Genomic DNA, 23,324 nt, shown 5'->3' with positions numbered 1-23,324 from the left:
TTTTGCTAACAGTAACTTATTTAAGTAGATCAGGATTGTTATTTAATTGCATGGCATATCATTTTCTTTTTTTTTTAAGGCAATTGGGGTTAAGTGACTTGCCCAGGGTCACACAGCTAGTAAGTGTCAAATGTTTGGTCTGAGGCCACATTTGAACTCGGGTCCTCCTGACTTCAGGGCCGATGCTCTAACCGCTGCACCACCTAGCTGCCCCATGGCATATCATTTTCACATTATGATGTTTTCTATTCTGTCTTGGCTGTAACAATTGTCTGACTGTACACAGCTAATTCACGGATGTGACCCACATCAATAGTTTGGTTTTGGTTTTTTTTTTCCCATCTGTTAAAATTGAATCTAAGAGGTGGAGTTGTGAGGAAGGGATGTATTCCAGGAAAGTGGTAGCCCATGGCATGAAGGCAGGAGTATCACATAAAAGCACCCGTAAGAAGACCAATTTGGCTAAACCAGAAAGCATGTGGTAAATCACACGAGGCTGGAAAAGTAGGTTAGGGCCAGATTGTGAAAGACTTTAAATACAACAGCCCAAATGGCCAGCAATAAGAATCTGAAATGGGAAACTAGAGTAGGGACAAAGAATGGAGTGAAAGTGACCTTGGGGGGCAGCTAGGTGGCGCAGTGGATAGAGCACCAGCCTTGGATTCAGAAGGACCCGAGTTCAAATCCAGCCTCAGACACATAACACTTACTAGCTGTGTGACCCTGGGCAAGTCACTTAACCCCCACTGCCCAACCAAAAAAAGAAAGTGACCTTGGTTCCTCGATGTGGGTGATGATGAGGAGAAAAGATGATTGATGTTTTCAGCTTAAGCAAAGGAAGACTAATGAGTGCCATTTACTGAAATATAAGTTGGCAGGAGGGTCAGGTATACAAAGTGAAGAATTCCGTTTGAAATGTGCCGAGTTTGAGGTGTCAGTAGGACACGTAATGGGTGGTGTGCGTCTGGGAGTCATCCATACACAAAGGAGTGGGCTGCCCATGATGCAACTGTAGAGGGATAAGAGGGCCTCGAAAGATACCTACATAGGGATCAGCGGTCAAGATGTTGAATTGGGGTTGAACTAGAACACTTAGCTATCCTTTTCAAATTTGTAATCTGACTCTAAGAATATACAAGGCTAAAGAGTCGACTTTTCAGATGAAAACCCAGAGTTCTGAAAAGACTTTAGCAGGAAGCTATCATGGTTTCCCTCCTTCTCCCCAACTAATCCCCATCCCCTCCACTATCTTTGAACCAAGTGTGAATAGGCAGCAGGTCACCTGTAAAACCAAAGAAGGCAATCACAGTAAGGACAGAGCTGTGGTATATGCAGCTCAGTGAAACATGTATAATTTAGGAATATGTACATATCTTGGAGATATAAAAGTAAGTTTGAAAATAACATCTAAGAATCAGCTTGTAAGTCTCTGTACTAAAGAATGCATAATTATATTTACTTCTTTCTTCTTAAAATTAACAGACGTTCTTAAATTTTTTACAAGAAGCAATGTGAAGAGGGGATAGGGAGCTGGCCTCAAAGCCAGGAAGACCTAAATTGAAGCGCCAGCTCTGACACAGACTGGCTGTGTGACCCTGGTGAAGCCACAATCTCTCAGCGCTCTAGGGAACTTGCTAAATCTGCACATTGCAGAGAATTCGTTGTGTGTAGAGGGAGTTTCTGTACCAGGAGGTCCCTAGACCAATGACACCACAGGTCTAGTTTCTGTTCTATCTTCTGTTCTTTATTTCCAAATCTATCCTTCCCAGACAAATAATTCTTTTAATGAATGAAGTGCGGTTAATAAGCACATGCTACGTGCAGTGACCATCCCTGCCCTCAAACAGCTGACATCCTAATAAGGGAGGCAGCCCACATGACATGGAGGTCTCCTGCCTACCACGTCGGCAAATGGCAAAGAACTTTAGAGGTTAGATGGCCTGAGTCTCTATGTGTGCTGACTGGACAGGCCGTGGGGAGAGCCAGAACACCAGATTGAAGGTGGCACGAGTTGTGGCCCAAGTTGCTGCCTGTGGTGACCAGACTCATGCTAAAACAAGCACAACAGAAGCAACCAGACGAGAAAGACAGCAGGAAGCCGAGTGAGCAAAGTCCCCCAGAGGCCGGTAACCGTCAGTTACAACGAAGCCTGGTTCCATGATGAGCCCAAGTGGAGTGAATGATGCTGCCCCTGCATCCCCCCTTAAACACTGAGGTTTAACTATTCTGTCTCCACGGTGTGCAGAGGCCAGGAGCTTTGGGACCACTCCTCAGGGACCTGGGAGCTAGCAGAGAAGTCAGAAGGAGCTTTCCCCTTACATTTTCAAAACATTAAAACTGGGCAAAAGAAAGCAGTCTCCCTCAGCAGATGGATCTCAGATATGCTTGTAAATTTTATTTTTCATGATGACCAGTCAGGCTACTGATGAGGACAGAAGCTGAACTGGTACTTTTACACAAATAGAAGAAAAACAAAAACAAGAAAATTAATGATTAGGAAAAAATACTCTTGAACAGGCTTCAAATAGAAGTGGGATTCTACAAGGCAGTGATCACTCCACCAACTACATCACCATTACAAAAAGGAAAACAAAGAAAACTCAGCTGAGGTCAAGAATATCAGGAAAGCCAAGTACGGCCATCTGTCCCATCAGCTCAACCAGTCCAAGAAGAAGTAACAGACTGTCTGCATGTCTAGTGAAGAGCAGGTTCTGGAATCACTCTGGGGCAGGGGAAGATGTAATGGCAGAATCAAACTGAGAGGGAGGAATGTGAGAACCGAAACAGGGAACAGAAAATTCACAGCTTCCATCACATGCTCTCTTCCAAGGAACAGGTTCACTGAGGGCCTGAACTAGTAAAACTGTTCTGTTTTTTGCTCATCATATATATTTAAATTCAGATAAGCTAGATGTTCATATAATGGGATTCCATTGTGACTTATTTGCTTCAGCTTAACCTGAATGGTTCACTCCTACATTAGCATACATAAACTTTCTGGTAAGGGTTTGCCAAAAGAGGATATCTCAAGAAGGAAGTCAAAGAGACTTCCACAATGGCTCTGAAAATAAGCAAAGTCTTTGATATGACTACTGTTAAAAATTCTGTTCAATACTATAGTTTAATAACTATATTAGCAGGAGAGATGACTATCTACTTTTTACCAAGCTGTCTCCAACAACAAGGTGAGACTAGGTACAGGGGTGGGGAGCCTGCAGCCTCGAGGCCACGTGTGACCCTTTAGGTCCTCAAGTGTGGCCCTTTGACTGAATACAAACTTCACCTACCAAATCCCCTTAATGAAAGGGTTTGTTCTGTAAAACTTAAGACTCAGTCCAAAGGCCACACCCAAGGACCTAGAGGGCCACATGTGGCCTCAAAGCCGCAGCTTCCCCACCCCTGTAGTAGGATATTTAATAAAAATAATCACTAAGCAAAACTATCACCTTAGTAACTTTAACACAGGTTAGACAGAAGCAACAAACACCACTGATGGATCTAATCCCTTGAGGTCCTAGGCATTCCTGCTCCTAGAAAGAACAAAGAGTTGGCACTTTGGGATCTTGTACAGATTCACACTGGAGAGAAATCACAGCTCTTTTGGCTAATCTGTAGGAAATGTTATTACATGTTTTTCACGGGGAACGTGGGTCCTCCTGAAGGACCAGAATTCCAAAGGCTGAACAGGCCCAGGTCCCAATTAGTGTTCAGTTATGCTCGGTGGCAGGATGTTCATCTCGTGACCCCACCACGTGGTGCTGTTTTCACAGATCTTTGCCTCAGCTCATCAGAATACAGACTCCACATCACCCATCTCGACACAGACGGTCTTGAGCTGTGAATAATACTCAATTGTCACACGGCCATTCTCTCTGCCAAATCCTGAAAGAAAGAAAGGCCAAGTGATTGGGGGTGACATATCACTTCATAAATGTTTTTTGACTGATCGTACTGTGATAAAGAGCAAATAATGCGCCAACAGTTTTGTGGATATCACTAGGACTTTTTGCCAATATCGGCAGAGATCTGAGCACAGTGGAGGCGCTCTTTAGGTTTGTGCACTATCATCATGTAGACAGAGGAAGTGGAAGGGGAAGTAAGTGAATGAGTGTGTGTGTATATTTTTGCGCATGCTTCTGAGCTCTACAAAACTGGGGGGCCAAAGGCCCTTAAGTGTTCTAGGACACCATTCATTTTCCCTTTTTCTTCCCTGTGATCCTCACCTGACATCTTATAGCCACCAAAGGGCAATTCCACCGGGCTAACATTGTAATTGTTAACGTAGCACACTCCAGCTTGAAGCTCAGCCACCACTCGGTGAGCTCTCTGGATATCCCTGTAAGGGAAAAAAACAATTACTGATTACTTTCAGAGACTGAAGTTTGCAAGCAATCAGTGGGTTTCAAAGGTTATTTACCCAGGAGAAAGACTGAGCAAGAAAACCCAGTTATCATTTCCAAAATGGTTCTAAGACCTTTACCAACTGTGCTGAGTAAACAGGGTTTTTGGGTTTTATGGGCTCACATCAAAAACCTTCATTAAAATCAATGGTGGCATATCCAGATGTGTGAAGCACATCTCCCTTTGTGAAATAAGCTCCATGTCGATACAGCAGAGCAAGACCTGAGGCCTATAAACTCATCCTGCTCAAACCACAAATCCAAAAAAGGGCCTCCTGTGGTATTGCAGCCCCTATACACACAGCTCAGAAGCACAATAGCAATGTGAATTCCACCTCCCCGACTCAATAGGAGGAATGCAGCAAATCTCCAGATAACCAGATACCAACATAATGCCAAATGGGAAACAGCCTGCCCCTAAATAAGAACCATCCAGTCACCCAGGCTCACCAACCGGGCACCATCTTTAACTCCTCACTCTCATGCCCCACATCCAATCTGGTGTCAAGTCTTGTCAATTCTACCTTCCTAAGATCTCTTGCCTACACTCCTTCTCTCTTCTGACACTGTATGGACTATTACAACGGCCCTTTCTGGTTGGTCTCCCTGCCTCATCTTTCCCCACTCCAGTCTGTCAACTGCCAAAGAGAAGGTCTGACCAAGCCACCCCCTTAAACAATTAACTCCTGCAGCTCCCTATTACCTCTAGGATCAATTATAAAATCCTCTGTTTGGCATTCAAGCCCTTTTATAACACACTCCCCCCTTTCTAGTCTCCTTACACCTTGCTCCCCACCAAATACTCTATGAGGCACTGGCCTCTTGACTATTCCTCACACAACAAGCTCCATCTCCTGCAGTGGGAATGCACTCTCACCTTCTCCCTGTCTCCTGCCTTCTTTGGCTGCCCTCAAGTCCCAGCTTAAATCCCTCCTTGTACTTCAAAAAGCCTTTCTTGGACCTCCCTCCCCTTAATTCTGCTGCCTTCCCTCTGCTGACCATCTCCAATGTATCCTGCACGTATCTCGTTCGTACATGGTGGTTTGCATGTTGTCTCCCCAATTAAACTGTGAGCTCCTGGAGAGCAGGGACCGGCTCTTTGCCCTTCCTTGTAGCCCCAGCATTTAGCACAGTAGCCAGCACATAGTAGGTACTTACTAAATGCCTGCTGATACACAAGCAGCCTACCCTTGCTCTCACGTTTGCCAAGAAAATCATTCTCTACTTTGCAAAGTTCTGACGTGAGTACTACGCTCTTGGCTCCTACTGATGAGTGTGGGGCATGAAAACTAAAAAGAAATGCCCCTGGAGGCCTGAGGACAGACCACCCATTGTCTCAGGGGTCAGCTTCTGACCTGCTGCCCGAAAAGCCAGGCATACCTTGTGAAGACACCAGCGGCAAGTCCAAAGGTGGTGTCATTGGCTCTCTCGAGGACCTCAGCCTCTGTGTCAAAGGGCAAAACGGACATAACTGGGCCAAAGATCTCCTCCTTCACACAGGTCATGTCGTCTTTGCAATTTCCTGCAAGCAAGCAAAACGCAACAAAAACACACGTTAGTGCGGTGGTAACTGTTCTTGATACCTGAAACAATTTTTCTTTTTTTTATATTGTCGAAAGAAGGCTTCATTTACATACATCTTTATCTAACATGAAAATCTGTAATTAAGTTTTATAAACTTATAAAACAAATAAATGAAGGGCTAATTATTCACTTTATTACAGTTAAGCTACCCTAACAGCAAAACTGAACCTACATAGGCAGAAACATGAACAGTGTTTTTGTTGGCAAACTATGGCCTGAGGGACAAATCTGGCCCACCTCTTGCTTTTGTAAAAAAAAAAAAATTCCTAGCTCAACTGCCACAGGAAAGCAAAATCTGGCCCAAAATGAAGACTGCCAATTCCTAATTTAGATAGCAATCTCCTCACCAGACCTTTCAAAGCAATGGCCCTTCAGTACAACCTACAACACAAAGACTACTACCCTCTGTAATGAAGATGCTGCAAGATAAGCACTGAATTAAGAGACTTTGCTACCCAGGAGAAATAATTAAAATTATAATTAGTTCAGGTCTAAAGGATTTTTAGTTTTCTAGTACCTTGAAAACTCATAATCCATGTGACAACTATTAACCAGAATATTTAATTAGCCAAAACACTTCATTATCCCCCAAATCATAGCAGAAAATAATGCCTCCTATATTACCAGACTGTCTTGCCAATAGTGAGCTCTGCAGGTCAGAACTGTAATATGGTAAAAAGGAATGAGGGGGATGAAATATGCTGCCTACCTCCAGAGAGAGTGTTATGGACTCAAGACTGCACACAGAAGCAATTTTTTTAAAGACATGGCTAATGCGCAAATTTGTTTTGGATGATTATTTATGTTTGTAACGGGTTTTATTTTTCTTGCTTTCTCAGTAAAAGGGAGAACAAAAGGGAAGAGAGAGAATTTGGACCTGGAAATAAAATAAAACTGAATTTTTAAAAAAAATTTTAAAAAGAAAGAAAAAAAAAGGAATGAGAGGGTAAAACAGGAATGAAACACTCAGGGAGCAGGGAGGAAACATTGACCCAATTCTTGTCTAATATTTAACTCATCAAAGAGATTAGACCTTTAATCAGAAGTAAAAATGACCTTTAGTCACCTATGAATCTCAAGGGAATAGAGGTAGGGCTAGGCTACTTCTATGTTGAGGACTTTTCTTAGCTGTCAGCTCACAGTTTTTAACCATAGATGTGGCCTACTTTGAAGGTTAAACTGTACCTGTAAGATACTTGTGTCCTGATCTTTATGTCTGGTTTCTTTAAATCCTTCTTTCAAACACAAAAAAAATCGCCACCCCCAAATTTGTTAAAAATCAGCTTGCTCTTATCTTTAGGACAAAGTATATTAACCCATTGTAAATTTTTATCAGGTCCAAAAATACACAAGAGGCCATTGGTTAAAGCTGTTTAATGGTGTGCGAGGGTACAAGGTCAGTTTATTGTGCTTAAACTAAGACAAGAGTAGAAGGAAGAGGTGGGAAAGACAGGGCCTGAATTATCTTGTAAAGCCATATTCTAATTTTCCAAAAGCACAAAACTAAAGTTCTTCTTTTTGAGCTTAAAAATAACTAAACTGGATTCAGTAAACAATATTTCTATATTATGGTGCCCTCATATCTTATTCTGGACACAATATTTAAAACTTCCTTGTGCTATTCTCCTTACCCTACTTACCACATGAGATAACTGTACAGCATTTATTAGCACAGTGCCTAGAACATAACAAGCACTAGAAAAATATTAGCTATTATCATTATTATTGTTGTTATTATTGTTACTCTTCAATTTGTATAAAGTGCTCTTAATGAAGGATGCAAACCCTTACAGTAGGACCTGGTAATCAATGCTGATTTCAACATGTGTTAAACTGACAAAGCTCCTAGTGGCCCCCACCTCTTGGTACAAACTGTAGGAGAAGCAAGAGAGACACATTTTCAGATACAACACAAAATAATTCTGGGACCTTCAGGCATATATGTGGTTCTAGCACACCATACTTTAAAACATTCCAAAAATGTGTTTTTCTTCATTTGTTACAAGGACTTGTTTTGAGGGAATAGTGGGGGGAACAGAGGGATTAATGATAAGGAGGCAAAAAGAAAAAAAAAAGACCACCAAGAAAACATTTTTAGAAAGAAACTAGGGGACAGCTAGGTGGCAAAGTGGATAGAGCTCCAGCCCTGGAGTCAGGAGGGCCTGAGTTCAAACCCGGCCTCAGACACTTGACACTAGCTGTATGACCCTAGGCAAGTCACTTAACCCTGACTGCCTAAGTAAAACCAAAAACCAAAAACCAAAAACAAAGAAAAGAAAGAAAGAAAGAAACTGGACAGCAAAAGGAAGCTCAGAAGGCAACAGACAAGCAAGGCAGTGTTGGGATTACCACGTTAAATGTTATATTTCTAAACCAAGCTGCAACATAACAGATTCACAGCTTCATACTGAATCTTTTTTTTTTGGGGGGGGGTTCCTCCTTCTTTATTTATGGCAATGTTCATGGTTGTTTATGATGTTCTAGTTTATAAATTTTTTTTAAACAGCATAAGCTTCTACACAATGCCAGATTGCGAGCGCAAAAAGACATACCTAGTACACAAGGTTTCATGTAGTACCCATCCTTTAGCTTGGGGTCTCCTGGAACATACAAGTCTCCGCCACACAACACTTTAGCACCCTACAAATAAAAACAATGCTCATTGTATGTAAACACACGACCACAATGTGAAATTCTTCCCAGGCATTTCCAAACCATGTTGCCTCAGCTTAGCGGGGAGGACTAAGACATGAAGCTAAGGAGACACTAGTCCTAGTCCACAGCAAACACAGAAAGGAAGTTTTCAAAGACACCAGTGGACCTCAGTGACCCTCCTTCTTTCACAATGACTTGTCCAGATCCTTTCCTGGCTTCCCCTCAAGGACCCAACTGCAAGCCTGCCCGTCCCCTTCCCCCAAAACAGAAACAGAAGATGGTTTCAGATCACGATTTCACTAAGAAGACTGAGGGCAACCTCAATTCAACTCCCCTTTCCTCAACACAGAGCAGTATCATCCCCATTCTCTCCACCACAGCCAAGAGGAAGCAGCATTCCTGCTCCTTTCTAAGATCGACCCCATTGTCTGCACCCTTGATTCTATCCCTCTCCCTCTTGCTTCCTTTTCCAGCCATCTTCCCTCTCTCCCACTCCATGGGCTTCTCACCATCTGCCCATCGCCATGCTAAGGCCTTCCACTGCTCCTTACACTCTCTCCAGCTGGCAGCTCATGTCTCATCTTCCCTTTACAGCCAAACTTCATGAAAAAGTTTTCTGGATTTGATGCCTCCACTTCCTGACTTTTTGCAATGTGGTTCCCACACCTGTTATCTACTGAAGCCACAGGCAGAGAGTTCATTCGCGACCTTAGTCACCTCTATAACCTAACTGTGGCACTTCAGGTCAAAGACCCCGAGCTGGAAAGGACCTCAGAGATCATCTCATCCAGCCCCCTCAATTTACAAATCAGGAAACCTGGGCCTAGAGGGGTTCAGTAACTTACTCCAGGTCACACAAGCAGCGAGTATCAAAGGCAGGATTTGAACACAAGTCCTCTGCCTCCACAGTCAGTGCTACTTATACTGTGCCATCCTGCCTCCCCTGGCTAATGCAGACCAGCCTCTTTCTGAATACTTCCTCTTCCTTCTGCTTCTTAGATACCACCTTCTCCTGCTTTGCTTCACCCCTCTAACCACTGTCCTCTTCCACATGCACTGAGAGAGGTATCTGTCCCTAGCTCTGTCCTTGACTTCCTTCTCTCTCGCTTTGGCAACGCCAACAGAAATGGGAAGTCTAGAGGAAGGGCGGCGTTAGCGGCACACAATCTCCCTGGAGAAGAGACTGCTCTTGGTTTGGTCTTTGTACATCTCACACGCGGCGTGTGCTTAACAAATGCTTGCTGACCGTAGTCTGGGCCAACTTGAGTTTGAGATGCCACTTAGATGTATGTATAGGCAGAGATGTCCAACATTCAGTTGGAGATACTCAAGAAGGAAATCAGGGTTGGATACATAGATCTAGAAGTCATCTGTGGAAAGAGATCATTGAACCCACGAAAGTAGATGAGAACACCAAGTGAGTGAGTAAATATCAAAAGAGAAGAAGGGGAGGGAGCCCAAGGCAGAGACTGGAGGGCAGACATGCTTGGGCATGCAGTAGATAAAGTGTGTACCCTACCCAGACGGCAAAAAAAAAGATGTTTAAAAAATACACCTAGGGGCAGCTAAGTGGCACAGTGGATAGAGCACTGGCCCTGGATTCAGGAGGACCTGAGTTCAAATCCAGCCTCAGACACTTGACACTTACTAGCTGTGTGACCCTGGGCAAGCCTCATTGCCTCACAAAAAAAAAACCACACATACACCCCTAGGGGAAACTCCAGTATCCAGCACTGTCATCATCCCATTTCAGAGATAAGGAAACTGAGGCAAAGAGAAATGGAGGAACTAGCTCGGGGTCAGCAAACCAGTGTCTGAGGCTGGATTTGAACTCAGGCCTTCCTGACTCCAGGTGCAGCACTCTCTCCACCACACTACCTAGCTGTACTACACTCTGAATCTGCCAATCCACAGGAAGACAAGAATCAAATCAACGGCCAAGACCTACTTCTGGCATAATCAGCACATAGAGCATTGCTAGATCAAAGGATAGCTTGGGCTTTAACAGCACGCTTCCTCTGAAAAGTTAATGTATGACAACCCTTCCAACATCTGCTCCATAATTTCCTAGCAGAAAGAAACCACATGGGTAAAATCGCAGACTTTCAACTAAATGGATTCTGAAGGAAGCAAGAGATCTTCCCCAAACAAAAGCAGAAACGGGAAAGCAAACTGAACGTGGAGGCCTGGGTGGAAAGCTTCCAAATTATACAGGGTGATTACTGAACAGGACTCCTTCCATAACACCAGTGTCAGGAAATCACACCACGAGAAGGTGAAAATTACACAGGCGGCATCAGGACAACTGAACAAGGAATCTCGCTTGACCTTGACTCAAAAGAGCACACGTTCCTTCCCAGACCCTCTTAAGGACATCGTGCAAGGCTGCATTCATCTCTCCACCCTGAACAGAGCCTGCACTCTACCCATGTAGACTGCGAATGACCACCACCCCAAGAATCCCTGCCCCACGTCCTGTAACCAGATGTCCTGGAGAAGGCCCCACACACTCTTGGACTCACTCTACTTCTGAACACCTGTAATCCTCCCAGCATTTCCAAGTTCTGAGACAGCTGAGGGCAAAAGAGTTACTTTTCTTAAGTACAATCTTGGTTTGCATATATTGTTAGAAAGTTTCCCCAAAACAAAGTTCTACAGCTCCAACCTGTTAGGATTTAGTTGAATTCTAATTCTATCATTTAACACATTACCTAGTCCTCCCAGCTTCTGTCATCCCTAAGGATCAATCAATTAACAAGGATTTACTAAGCACCTACTAGGTGCCAGGCACCGTGCTAAGCTGGGGATACAAAAAGTACCTTCTGTGTCTTATTTAAGAAGCTTACCTTGGAAGCAGGTTCTAAGATGTAGAAACCTCTCATCTCATTCCGAAAGCTATATAGAATAAAATGCAAGCACTGACAAAGACTACAGAAGTCTTGCTACCATAATGTACATGATCACAAATGTTAATGTATATCTTTAGTCAGTTGTCTGCAGGCACTGCCATCTAGTGGCAGCTCTCTAAAGTGCTAGGCCAGAAAACAGCAAAAGAGGGATTGAGACAGGACACCGTATACATCTGGGGGAGGGGGGGGAAGAGGGAAACTTTACTGTGCCTGAGGAAAAGAGCCCAAGCATCCAACGGAGGCCAGTTTTGTCCCCTCAGAAGTTATGTGGGGTAGAGACCCAGACCGGTGAGTTGCTCAGACTGGGAAAAGACTGACATTTTGAGATCCAGCCCCCAAGGAAGCCACCATCAAAGAGAAGTCAGAAAGTGAGCAATAAGGGAAAATAAGGTTAAAAAATAAATAACCAAAGATCTCAGGAAAGAGAAAACCTAAAGACTTGGACCACAAGAAGTTAAATAAAGTATATGTGGAAGAATGCTTTATAGGCTTAGATTAGTAGCCAGGTAGAAATAAATATATAAAAGAATCAAATATTGTAATACCTGACAAGAAAAATGAGATCCATACCCTCCTTACTTCTTACCTGCTTCTTTGCCTGTTCAATGAACCCAAGGACACGTTGCAGATGTGGGCGGTTGATGAGGGGGCCCATTCTTGTGTCTTCCAGAAGGGGGTCCCCAATCTTTATCTTCTGGGTTTGTTTTACTACTTCCTCTGTGAATTTATCCAGAATTTCTCTTTGCACAAATACTCTGGTGCCATTACAGCAAACCTGGGGTGGGGGGACGGTGGGTAGAGAACAAAACAGAACATAAATTGTATGAGAAAAAAAAAATCTCTAACATATGAAAAGCTTAAAATGAAAAATAAGGGTTCTTCCTATCCCTGAGCATTTTCCAATTACATCCCTAACACCTGACAAAATACACGGTCCTTTTCAGACATAAACCCATTCTACTGGGTTTATTATTTTTCTGAGCTGAGATATTTGCTTTAAAACTATCATTAGATCAATATCACTCCTGTCCTACTACCTCATACCATTTTGGGTTGAACTTTTTTGGAGTTTTTTTTTGTTTTTGTTTTTTTTATATTTTGTAGCAGTAATATGGGGTGGGGGGGCAACAGGAAGGAGTTAGTAAATAAAAAGATTAAGAATCACTGATTTCTCTTTTCCCAAGAGAAGGTGAAGTCACTTGGCTCAAATCTTGCTTCTGTTTCTCTTCTAAGGAGAATCATTTTTAGAACTGAAAGGGCCAAAAAAAAAAAGCTAAAATGGGGTCAAAATCCAACACAAATAGAAGATAAAATAAAAGAAATAAAACAAAAGAGATCTCCCACTTCAACCCAGGATAGTGGCAAAGCTGCCAGATGTGACTGCTGAGCTATTTTAAGTAACCTTTGAAACCTCATGGCAAACAAGACGAGTGTTACAGGACAAGAGATGAGCAAATGTCCCAATTTTCACAAGAACGGGATCTGTGAAGTCTAAGTCAGCGAGCCTGACTTTGATTCACCTTGGAAAGAGTTCTCTATTGGGGATCCTTGGTGCTTTGCTGTTTGACATCTTCGTTAGTGACTTTGATAAAAAGCACAGATGGTATATTTATCAAATTTTCAAATGACAGAAAACTAGGAGAGAGAGCTAAGAGATAGCTGAGACTCAAAAAAATCTTGACACCACAGATGCCTTCAAGTATGTGAAGGACCAGGATACTGAAGGAAGATCAGATTTGTTCTTGGCTCCAAGGGGCAGAATGAGAAGCAACAAGAAAAAGTCACAGGATGAGAACAGAGCTGGGGAGAGTTGTCAGGAAAGTCACCCAGAAGTAGAACAGGAAGCCTTGGAAGGCAGTGGATTTCCCCTCACTAGAGACCTTTTACCCAAGGTGGAATGACCACTTGTATGAAAGATGCAGAGAAAATTCTAATTCCCCTATAGGTTGGGGTGACATGACCACTAAGTTCCTCTACATTTCTGAGATACTATGATTCTGTCACTTAATCCTATTAAAAATTAAATACTTCACAGCTATTTGTATCTAAAGTTAAATCAAGTAAACATCTGGATTTCCTACTTCCCTTCCCAGACAGGAGCCCAACTACTGCCCAACTACTCTTGCTACAGAATTGCCTTTTAATTCTATTAGTGCTCCTTTTCGCGGGGGAAGATGCATACCTCGCCTTGGGTGAGGAAGTTGGCCATCATGGCTCCCTTCACAGCATTCTCCATATCACAGTCCGAGAAGATGATAAGGGGAGATTTGCCTCCAAGCTCTAAGGTGACAGGTTTGATGCCTTGAGAAGACAACTCCATGATCTAATACAACAAACATTAAATTCAGAAGGTGATTGTCTTACTCTTTCCCCCTTTTACTGGCCTACCCCCACACATCACCTCCCAAGTGTACTGGTGTTCGGTCCTCTAAGCCCCCAAAGCTCTCTGGAGCTCCTGACCTTGGCCTCCCAGAATCTTTGGTGTTCTTCAAGACTCAGCGCAAGTGCCATCTTCTGCAGAAGACCTTTCCAAGGCCCCCTCACTGCTGATGTGTTCCCTCTGAGATCCCTTCCCTTTACCCTGCATAGATTTTCTACATTGTGTCCCTTCCTGCTAGCTCCCCCATTGGAACAGGAGCTCCTGGAGAGCAGAGATTGTTTTCCCTCTCTATATATCTCTGGCACTAAGCATAATGCCTGCCATATAGTAACAAATGCTTGCTGAACAACTGTTTCAGGGACCCATCCTTTTCCACTGATGCTTAGTACCAAATACTTATTAAACTTCCAAGCTAGGACAGAAAAAAGGCTACATGAATATGCACGAATGATTAAAAAAGTCCTTTTACAATTACTAGGTGTGGGGTTGGGTGTGTAGAGCACATATTAAGGTGGGAAGAAAGAGCTTTATCTAAAAAATGCATTTTAAAACTCTTTCTTCTTAGGTCCTAGCCACTACACAATACAGGGTAACAGTTTACCCTCGAAATATTAAACTCGCCCTCTGACACATACAAAAAGGAGATGATGATTTCCACCCCAATTTGGTCCTACATAAACATACCATTTCAACCAGCCAGAGTCTGCTGACCCCCTACCTTCACACCATTTAGATAAGCCTAGACTTTCAGCCAAAAACACCTGCTCAACACAATGGGATGAAAAATTAACATCAGAAAAACTAACATAAGCACTTTAGGAACTATGCTAAGCTGGAGAGACCACAGCATCTAATCTACTGACTGATGTGTGAAGCAGGGCCCTGCTGCCCAAATACCCTTCTTAGGCACCTTCTTGCCAGTGGGCACGCTCCCAGTGAAAGAAACTTTGGCCACATCGCGATGCTGGCACAGAAACTGGCCTGTAGCAGCTCCACCTTGCACCACATTGAAGAGCCCCGGTGGTGCCCCAGCCTCAGTATAGATTTCAGCCAGCAGCAACACTGACACAGGCGTGAAGGGAGAAGGTTTAAAGATCATGGCGTTACCTGCATATCAAACAGAGGGATAGCTCTGGTTGGGAAAAACCTACAAATGACTTACACGTTAATCTTCCTTCCATCCATCTTTGTGCTAAAGAATACGTTTCACTTTTCTTCCAGATTGGTTCTTTCCATTTAGCTCACACCCCCAAAAAAAGCACAACACTCTCTCAATCAACTGCCTTCATTAATCAATATCGACGAGAGGACATGGCTCAAAATAGGGGCATGAATCAATCAAAGGAATAAAATTTCAGTAGACCTCCCCAACTATAATGCTTTAGATTTATCTTGTCTATACAGTTCTCTAAAGAGAACTGAGCTTCCTTCCCTCTAACGATTACTTTAACACAGGGGTGGGGAACTTGGGGCCTTAAGGCCCCACTCCTGCTTTAAAATCATCTGCCATTCGGTGTCTCTTGCTTTCTCAACTCCATCATTTGCCTGACCCCTCTGCAATCTGACTGGCTTATGACTGTATCACTCAATGGAAATTGCTCTCTGGAACTGCCAACAAATTCTTAATTGCCAAATCCAACAGCCCATTCTCAGTCCTTATTCTTCTGGAACACTCTGTAGCATTTGATGCTGGTGCCCACCCTGCTCTGGACACCCTCTTCTCAAGTATTCATGACACTGATCTCCTCAATCTTCTTTGCAAATCTTCGTTCCACTTACTATGGATAAATGTACCTTAGGACTCTGTTCTGGGCCCTCTTCTATTACCTCACTGTAATCTCTTTTGGTGACCTCATCAGCTACCACTGGTTCAACTCTCACCTCTATGCAGAAGACTCCTTGATCTGTAAAACCAGCACCAGACTCTGTCCTGAACTCCAGTCCTACAGCATCAACTGCAGGTCCCATCAGTATATCAAACTCCAAATGTCTAAAACAGAAATCTTTCCCACCAAAATACCCCCTTCTTCCTAACTCTCCTAGTGATGTTGAGGGCACCTCCACCATCCTTCCAGTCCACATCCCTCTCTTACAACATATAAGGACTAGAGGGTAAGCTCTCAGTACATGCACCAGTTCCCCCATTTACTGAGTTATATATAGTAGGCATACATTATTGATTTAACTTGAACATGTCGTAGTGCCTCCAACCTTACCACAAGCCAAAGCTGGGGCGGACTTCCAACTAGCAATCTGGAAAGGGTAGTTCCATGCTCCAATTCCAACACATACCCCAAGAGGTTCCCGTATGGTGTATCCAAATGATCCACCAGGCAGCTGGACATGCTCACCTAAGGAAAAACACACAAGGCAAGATACAACTCTATGCTTTTCCAAGAGATACAACTCTGTTCTCCCCAACACACCATCTTGGTCAGACGGCTCCTCAATGTTCCCCAAGCATAACATGCTCATTCCCACCACCCCATTGTCTCTCCTCTTATGTTGGTCCAGCCCACAAGTTATCCCTAACTCTTCATGTAATCAAATCCCACCCATCCTTCAAAATCTAGCTCAATTCCTGAACTATCCATCAATCATTCCCTGATAACTCTAGTCTACACTGATCTCTTTCCTTCCTTACTAAATATGATATTTTGTATGTGAAGATATATATAGATATATATCTATATATCTATATATATAGATATATAGATATATAGATATATAGATATATACGTGTGAATATACAAAACTATGTATATGTGTGTGTGTATATATATATATACACACATACATATATACAAATATGTATATACATACATACATATATATATGAGAGAGAAAGAAAAAGGGAAGGTGGGAGAAATATGTACATTCTGGAACTAAAAAAAGTCTGTCTTTTCCTTTATGTAAAAAAGGATATGTAAAACCTGTCTTTCCAACAAGACTGCAAACTTCTTGAGAGTAGGAACCGTTATACATACTCCTTTTGTATCCTACATTGTTCTGGCCACATAGTGAATAATCAATACTTCCCAAAATACTGAATCTCAAAGGTGACAATGGCTAACTTCAACTTAACCCTCAATCCAAAATTCAGCTAACCATATCTTTTATTAAACAGAAAGGGTCACTGGAATATAAAGAAGGAAGTTGATGTATCCAAATTTATTAAATGAGTATAGAGTAGAATCAGGAAGGACACTGCAGATACCAAGTCTGAGGATTTTCACACTAATAATTAGCAAAACAATGAACACTTTCCTGGTCAGATGGATCTGGTCAGTCAGTCAAAAAGTGTTCAGAGGACACAGCCCACTATACTAGACAGACACATTTAAGAAGCTTTCAGAGGGGCAGCTAGGTGGCACAGTGGATAGAGTGGATGGTGGTTTATCCCAGAGTTAGGGCTTGAGACCCAGTGACTAGTCAACAGCATGATCTTACCTGCCATGGAACCAGCCAAGCCTGCATAATACTCTAAGCACTGCCAAGAAATATCAATATCTAATTGAGCCTCAAAGATAGATTTCCCATTGTTGATGGTCTCCACGGTAGCTATTTCATCCCTCCGTTCCTTCAGGTAATGAAGAAAAAACAGATTAAGAGCATAACACCTTCTGAGTGTACTTACTGTCAAATTATGGAAAATAAACAAAATATTTAGTTTTTGCAATAAAAAAAATTATCCCTGGAAGAGAATGAAAAAAGTAATAACAATGACTGAGGGGAAAAATAGAAACACAACTATTATCCAATAGTAGTCCTCTCTCTCCCTTTCACCATACCACCCCCCCCAGCAAATGCTTGTGGGACTGACATTAAACTCAAAATTTCATCTCAGAGTCTGTTAGGAAGAGATGGGTTAGGAGGAAGAAATCTATTCATATCATATATGTATATATGTATGTGTACATACATACATATTCATAAAAAACAGTTAGAGAATTAAAAATATAAAATAGCCCGATATACAACTGGCACTACAATATTCATAAATATTAATCCCTTGAATTCCATCCAAAGGAATTTAGCAGGTAGGAATTACAAAATAATTCTTCCATCATACTTGGCACATAATACTCATTGGGAGTCCTATGTTTGCCCAGTTCACATTCCACAACATCCCAGGGATATAAAGAAACAAAAAAGGTAAGCAACAAAAATGATAACCTTTTGAAAACCAGACCCTTCAAGAAAATGCTAAGAAGAAAGTTATTTGTCTACAAAGAATACCTGACTTTGGTACTCTGGAACGCAGATAGATACAGTACAACACAAAAAGGAAGATAGGATGGACAAATCGGAACAACAAAAATCAGGTAGCTCTCCAGTGCCCTTTGTGTGTTATATTTCAATGCTTAGAAGACTATAGTATAATTCTGACTCACAGGCAAATAGATAACCTCATTGAAAGAACCCTAACAACCAGATCCAATCAATCAGTTCTAATACTCTCCACTGTATTCCCTAAACAACACTGGAGAGTCTGATGTTCATTTTTCACATTTTACCCTTCTCCCTCCTCTCAGGGCAGGCTCAAAAAAACTCATAATGAAAACACATAGTTAATTTGAAAGGTATGTCAGAAAAACATGCTCCCTCTCTAATGAATCCAAGGCTCTGACACTAGCTTAACTCACAGATCAACATAAGCACAATCCTGGTGGATTTGGAGAGTTCTTAAAAAAAGAACTATTTTCCTTTGATCCATATTACAATGAACACCAATGTTACTTCTGTTTTCAACTACGATTGTCTTATCCTCAAAAGTACTGTTGAGATCTGTTTGGTTTTGATTTTTTTAATGTTGTTAGCTTAATTTTGAAGATTTTCTTCCTTGCAGCCTGCATACAGCAGAATCTCTAAGGGCTGTTCCAACAGACTCTTTTCTTTCCTTACAGAAATATCAATTTCCTCTTCCTTGCTTTCACCACATCAGTTGTTATGATTTCTCCCACACACAATTCCCCTTTGTGCCTTCACTTTTTGTTACCATTCATTCCTGCCCTCTCTTACTATACCTGGAGAAGTCCTTTAGCTACCATTTGTCCTTCACTTCAAATATCTACAAAGGCATCCAGCAATCCTGGTCAGCAAAAAATGAGCATGAATCAACAGGGTTATCAGCTCAGTCATGCTGTTAATTATCAACACTGAGAATAACAACTGAGCTTCTCTCACCACTATTACTCAGTTTATAAAAAGGTACTCTTCTGCTTTCTAATAGATGAAAGAATAATTGTCAACTATAATAAACAAAATAGGAATCTAATTAATTAAAATTAATTTTAAAGTATTTGGAAAGGTAATTGTTTTTAAGTATTAAGTACTCACTGGTCTATGATGATCCTGATCAAAATGCTGCTCAGATTTCTCATCTGGTGTGGAGGGGAGCCAGGGTTGTTAAAGGTTTTACCAGTGGATCATAACCTCTGGTAGGTCTTTAGCTTAGCAAAAAGATTTCCACTTCTACATGGACCAGCCAGCTAAGTTTAGAGAGGTTCATCAATGAACTGGCCACCAAGGTAATGACTATTTTTTTGGCAATGAAAAGTTGTGAAATCATTCACAAATCCATCAAGGGCTTTCAGCCTACATTAATAGCAAATTCCTAAAGAAATCAAGGATTGTACATCATTTTGGATGCTGAATGAAGCAAATTAAGCCAGAAGTCCTTATTATCTAGAAAACAGGGCACAAGGATGTGAAGAATGAAAACATATATAAATCTCATAGGCTACAACAGGATTCATGGAGACAGCTGGCCAGAAAAAAAGTTAGGTGGGCCATTGAGGGTTCAGTGAAATTAAGAGGGAAAAGGAAAAGAGCATAAAACAAGACAAAAAGTAAACTAACTACGAGGATGAATTAATGTCGAAGATAAACCAAGTATCTCACAGGAATTATTAAATACTCGTTTATAGTCCTATATGATCAGCTGAGCTAGGCAGATGGCACTTGCTCCCAAACTTTATTACACGTCATTTAATTTCTTTATGATGCCAAGGCATCTTATTTAGCTATATATTTCCCAATTTTTAATTATTTTAAATATTTCCCAATTACATTTGGTCCTCAGTAAGTCAGTTTGACATCTATGTTTTATAGCACTGAGTTCAAGAACCACCTGAACAGTTCAAGGGCAACTTTCTGAAGGGGACAGTCCTCTAAAAAGGAATAAAGCCAACACACTCTAATTATCCTGGCAGCTTCCAGAAGGATTCGGGAACGCTCCATGCCTGATTTTTTCCTCCATATTTTAAAAGCAGCTTTTGCACTCTGAACTGCCAAATCGACTTCCTTCTCTCCAGAACATTGGAAAGTAGCTATTACTCGGCCTAAGATGGGAATAAAAAGAAGAGATATTTCCAATGTAGACAGTTAAACAAGCAATTGAGTTAGTTAGGTGTGCTCAGTAGATGCAGTGCTGGGCCTGCTGTTGGGAATATTTGAGTTCAAATCCAGTTTCACATACTCCCTAGCCGTGTGACCCTAGGCAAGTCCTTCTTCTCTGCCTCAGTTTCCTCAACTGTAAAATAAGGATAATAACAGCATCTACTTCCCAGAGTTATGAGGGTCAAATGAGATATTTATAAAGTGCTTAACACAGTGCCTGGCACATAGTAGGCACTTAATAAATGTTTATTACCTTCATTCTCCTTCCCTCACCAATGTTTCAACACCATCAAAACAGAAGATCATGTAACTGTGCAGTATGCAATAATTAATCCCACCCTTTACAGCAGGGGTATCAAACTCAAATAGAAATGGGGACAGTACACAACATACTGACTTGGAAAACTGTATCTTAACATTATCTATGTTCCACTGTATCTTATTTAGCTATATATTTCCCAATTTTTAATTATTTTAAATATTTCCCAATTACATTTGGTCCTCAGTAAGTCAGTTTGACATCTATGTTTTATAGCACTGAGTTCATTCTATGACCTCATCAGCAGAAAACCATCTTGTTGGGTATTTCTGATCTCACAAAAGGCTTCCTAAGTCCTCCCCACCCTCTCAGAACCCACTTCTGACCAATTCTGCTATTTACACTTCCTACTAAGCCACTTACTCTACTAAACTAGTATTAATATTGCTATTAGATTCGTTTAATTAGTCTCATTTAAACTTTCCAACTCTAGAGGCAGCTAGGTGGCACAGTGGATAGAGCACTGGCCCTGGAGTCAGGAGGACCAGAGTTCAAAGCCAGCCTCAGACATGTAATACTTACTAGCTGTATGACTCTAGGCAAGCCACTGAACCCCAACTGCCTCATCAAAAAACCAAAACAACAACAAAAACAACTTTGCATCTCCCGTCCTGGTCACTGATACTCCAAGTTCAGCAAACAGTAACTTAATAAAAACTGATTTCCAACCTATACTGCACAATCCCTGTGGCAAAGAAGCCCTCTAGGCAGCACAAAATGTGGGACTTCACAAGGTAGGGAGAATCACAGATGATTATAAATGCTTATGAGTCTCTACCACTCCTTCTAAAGTATTCTGCCCTCCAGGTGAGATTACTGATGTAGAGTGCCTTGGTAACCTCAAAGTTCTATGTAGACAACAGCTATGGCAAAATTTATTTTAGCCAAACCAACACGTGGGATCCTCCCTTCCTAACCAGGCCTAAGGAACTACTTCTGTCCCTGCCACTTTCTACACACTGCTGGGTCCAAATATCTGGTCCCCAGCCTCAGGCTTCCAGCTCATTCCACCCATCCCCACCTTACCTCCCTCCTACAAAGGTTATTATATTGGACTTGGGACCCTGGAAGAGCACCCAGGAAATTGGGCGTGTAGTGGAACTGAACCTAGAATCAACAGGACCTGAGTTCAAATGCGGCCTCAGACACTTACTAGCTGTGTGGGCTGAGCAAGTCACTTACCCACTGTCTGCCTCAGTGTCTTCATTTGAAAAGGGGAGTAATTATCATCAATGGCTTCTACCTGCCAGGGCGGTGGTGAAGATCAACAGATACACTAAAGAGTGTAGTGTGTTATAACCTTCAAATCTGTATGATAATGTTCTAGCTATCATTATGATCATCCCAGGGTTGCTGGGAGGGTCATAGTCTTAAAGTCTTTAATAATGCTTAAAATCCGCTCTAAGACTTGCAGAGATGCGGATGGAAAGCAGAGCACACAGCGCAAAGGCGCGGGCTGTTGTCCACCATGGGACCAGAGGACCCCAGGAGGTCACCCAGGACCGCCCCTCCAATCTAGAGATGGGGAAACTGAGGCCAGGAGAAATCTAGAGACTTGCCCAAACTTAAATTTGCGAAACTTCACGCACCGCCCCCTCCCCTCTCTTTTCCTTCTCTCCCCCCTCCCTCATCTTCCTTCCCACTTGCCTTCCCTCTCCTCGCTCCCCCTCTCCTCTCCACTGGTACCTTCTTCTTTTCCCTCTCCTGCCCCTCCCCTTTTTTTCTCCCACCTTCCTCCCCCTACCCTTCTTCCTGTGTCCCCCTCCTCCCTTCAATCCCTCTTCCTCCCCCTTCCTCCCTCCAGCCCCTGTTTCCCCCCTCCCTCCTCCTCTCTCCTCTCCCCCCGCCTTTCCCCCTCGTGCCAGTCACCTGTGGCCGGCTCGTAGGCCTCCTCGGTGCCGGAGCCGTCGGCGGGCTGCACTCGTTTCCCGCCGCGGTAATTGAGGGCCTGCGAGACCGTGAAGCTGCCTGTGCTCATGGCGGCACAGCCGGGGGCCAGGAACACTCTGAGAAGCGCTGCTGCAGCCGCGGGGCCTGCACGGAGGAACCACATGATGGGGGCTGGGGAGGCGCAGGGGCGGGGCACCGCTGGGCGGTGAGTGACGTATGACTAAACTGCCGCGAGGCCCCGCCCCGGGCGGGGGGGGAGGAGGCCAGGAGCGGGTTGCTCACCAGCTCTGGAAATGTAAGCGCTGCCCTTGGTTTGGTCTCTATTAAAGAGAAGGCCTCTGTTAAAATGTATAACTTGTCTGGGAACCAATACTTCCTATATGATTAACTTCTCTGAACCTCAGTATAGATTTAAGATAATGATAATAATAATAATAATAATAGCTACTATTTATAGAACACCTACTATGTACCACTATACTGAGCACTTTGCAAGTTAATTTGATTGGCACAACCCTGAGAAGTAGGTGCTTCTATTATCCCCATTTTACTGGTAAGGAAACTGAAGCAAATGGAGGTTATGTGATTTGCCCGAGGTCACACAACTAGTAATTGTCTGAGGTTGGATTTGAACTCACATTTTCCTGACTAGGTTTAGCTCTCCCAACTGCCAGAACTGAAAGTGATGGGGTGTGGCCCAAGTTGCGGTCTTTGTTATCTCCCTTTGAAAGCCCTAGCCAATCAGAATTCTCATCCACACCCTTTTCCCAGACCCTCCCCTGATC

General features: G+C 42.6%; 1 protein-coding gene across 1 annotated transcript; it reads right to left on the bottom strand.

The window, feature by feature from the left end:
* Positions 1–2,369: 2,369 nt before the first annotated feature.
* Positions 2,370–22,723, bottom strand: ALDH9A1 (aldehyde dehydrogenase 9 family member A1). Its single transcript, XM_020979013.2, has 11 exons — positions 22,519–22,723; positions 20,127–20,272; positions 17,379–17,508; positions 16,145–16,279; positions 14,839–15,035; positions 13,731–13,871; positions 12,135–12,323; positions 8,537–8,624; positions 5,781–5,922; positions 4,224–4,336; positions 2,370–3,882 (listed from the first exon to the last, which is right to left on the bottom strand). Exons 1-11 carry the CDS (start codon positions 22,700–22,702, stop codon positions 3,788–3,790), a joined length of 1,560 nt encoding a protein of 519 aa, XP_020834672.1. The 5' UTR covers positions 22,703–22,723; the 3' UTR covers positions 2,370–3,787.
* Positions 22,724–23,324: the final 601 nt, after the last annotated feature.

This window comes from Phascolarctos cinereus, unplaced genomic scaffold (assembly GCF_003287225.1).
Source record: "Phascolarctos cinereus isolate Bilbo 61053 unplaced genomic scaffold, phaCin_HiC Scaffold_5;HRSCAF=322, whole genome shotgun sequence".
Taxonomy (NCBI): Eukaryota; Metazoa; Chordata; class Mammalia; order Diprotodontia; family Phascolarctidae; genus Phascolarctos; species Phascolarctos cinereus.
This window is presented reverse-complemented; position numbering and strand designations above follow the sequence as displayed.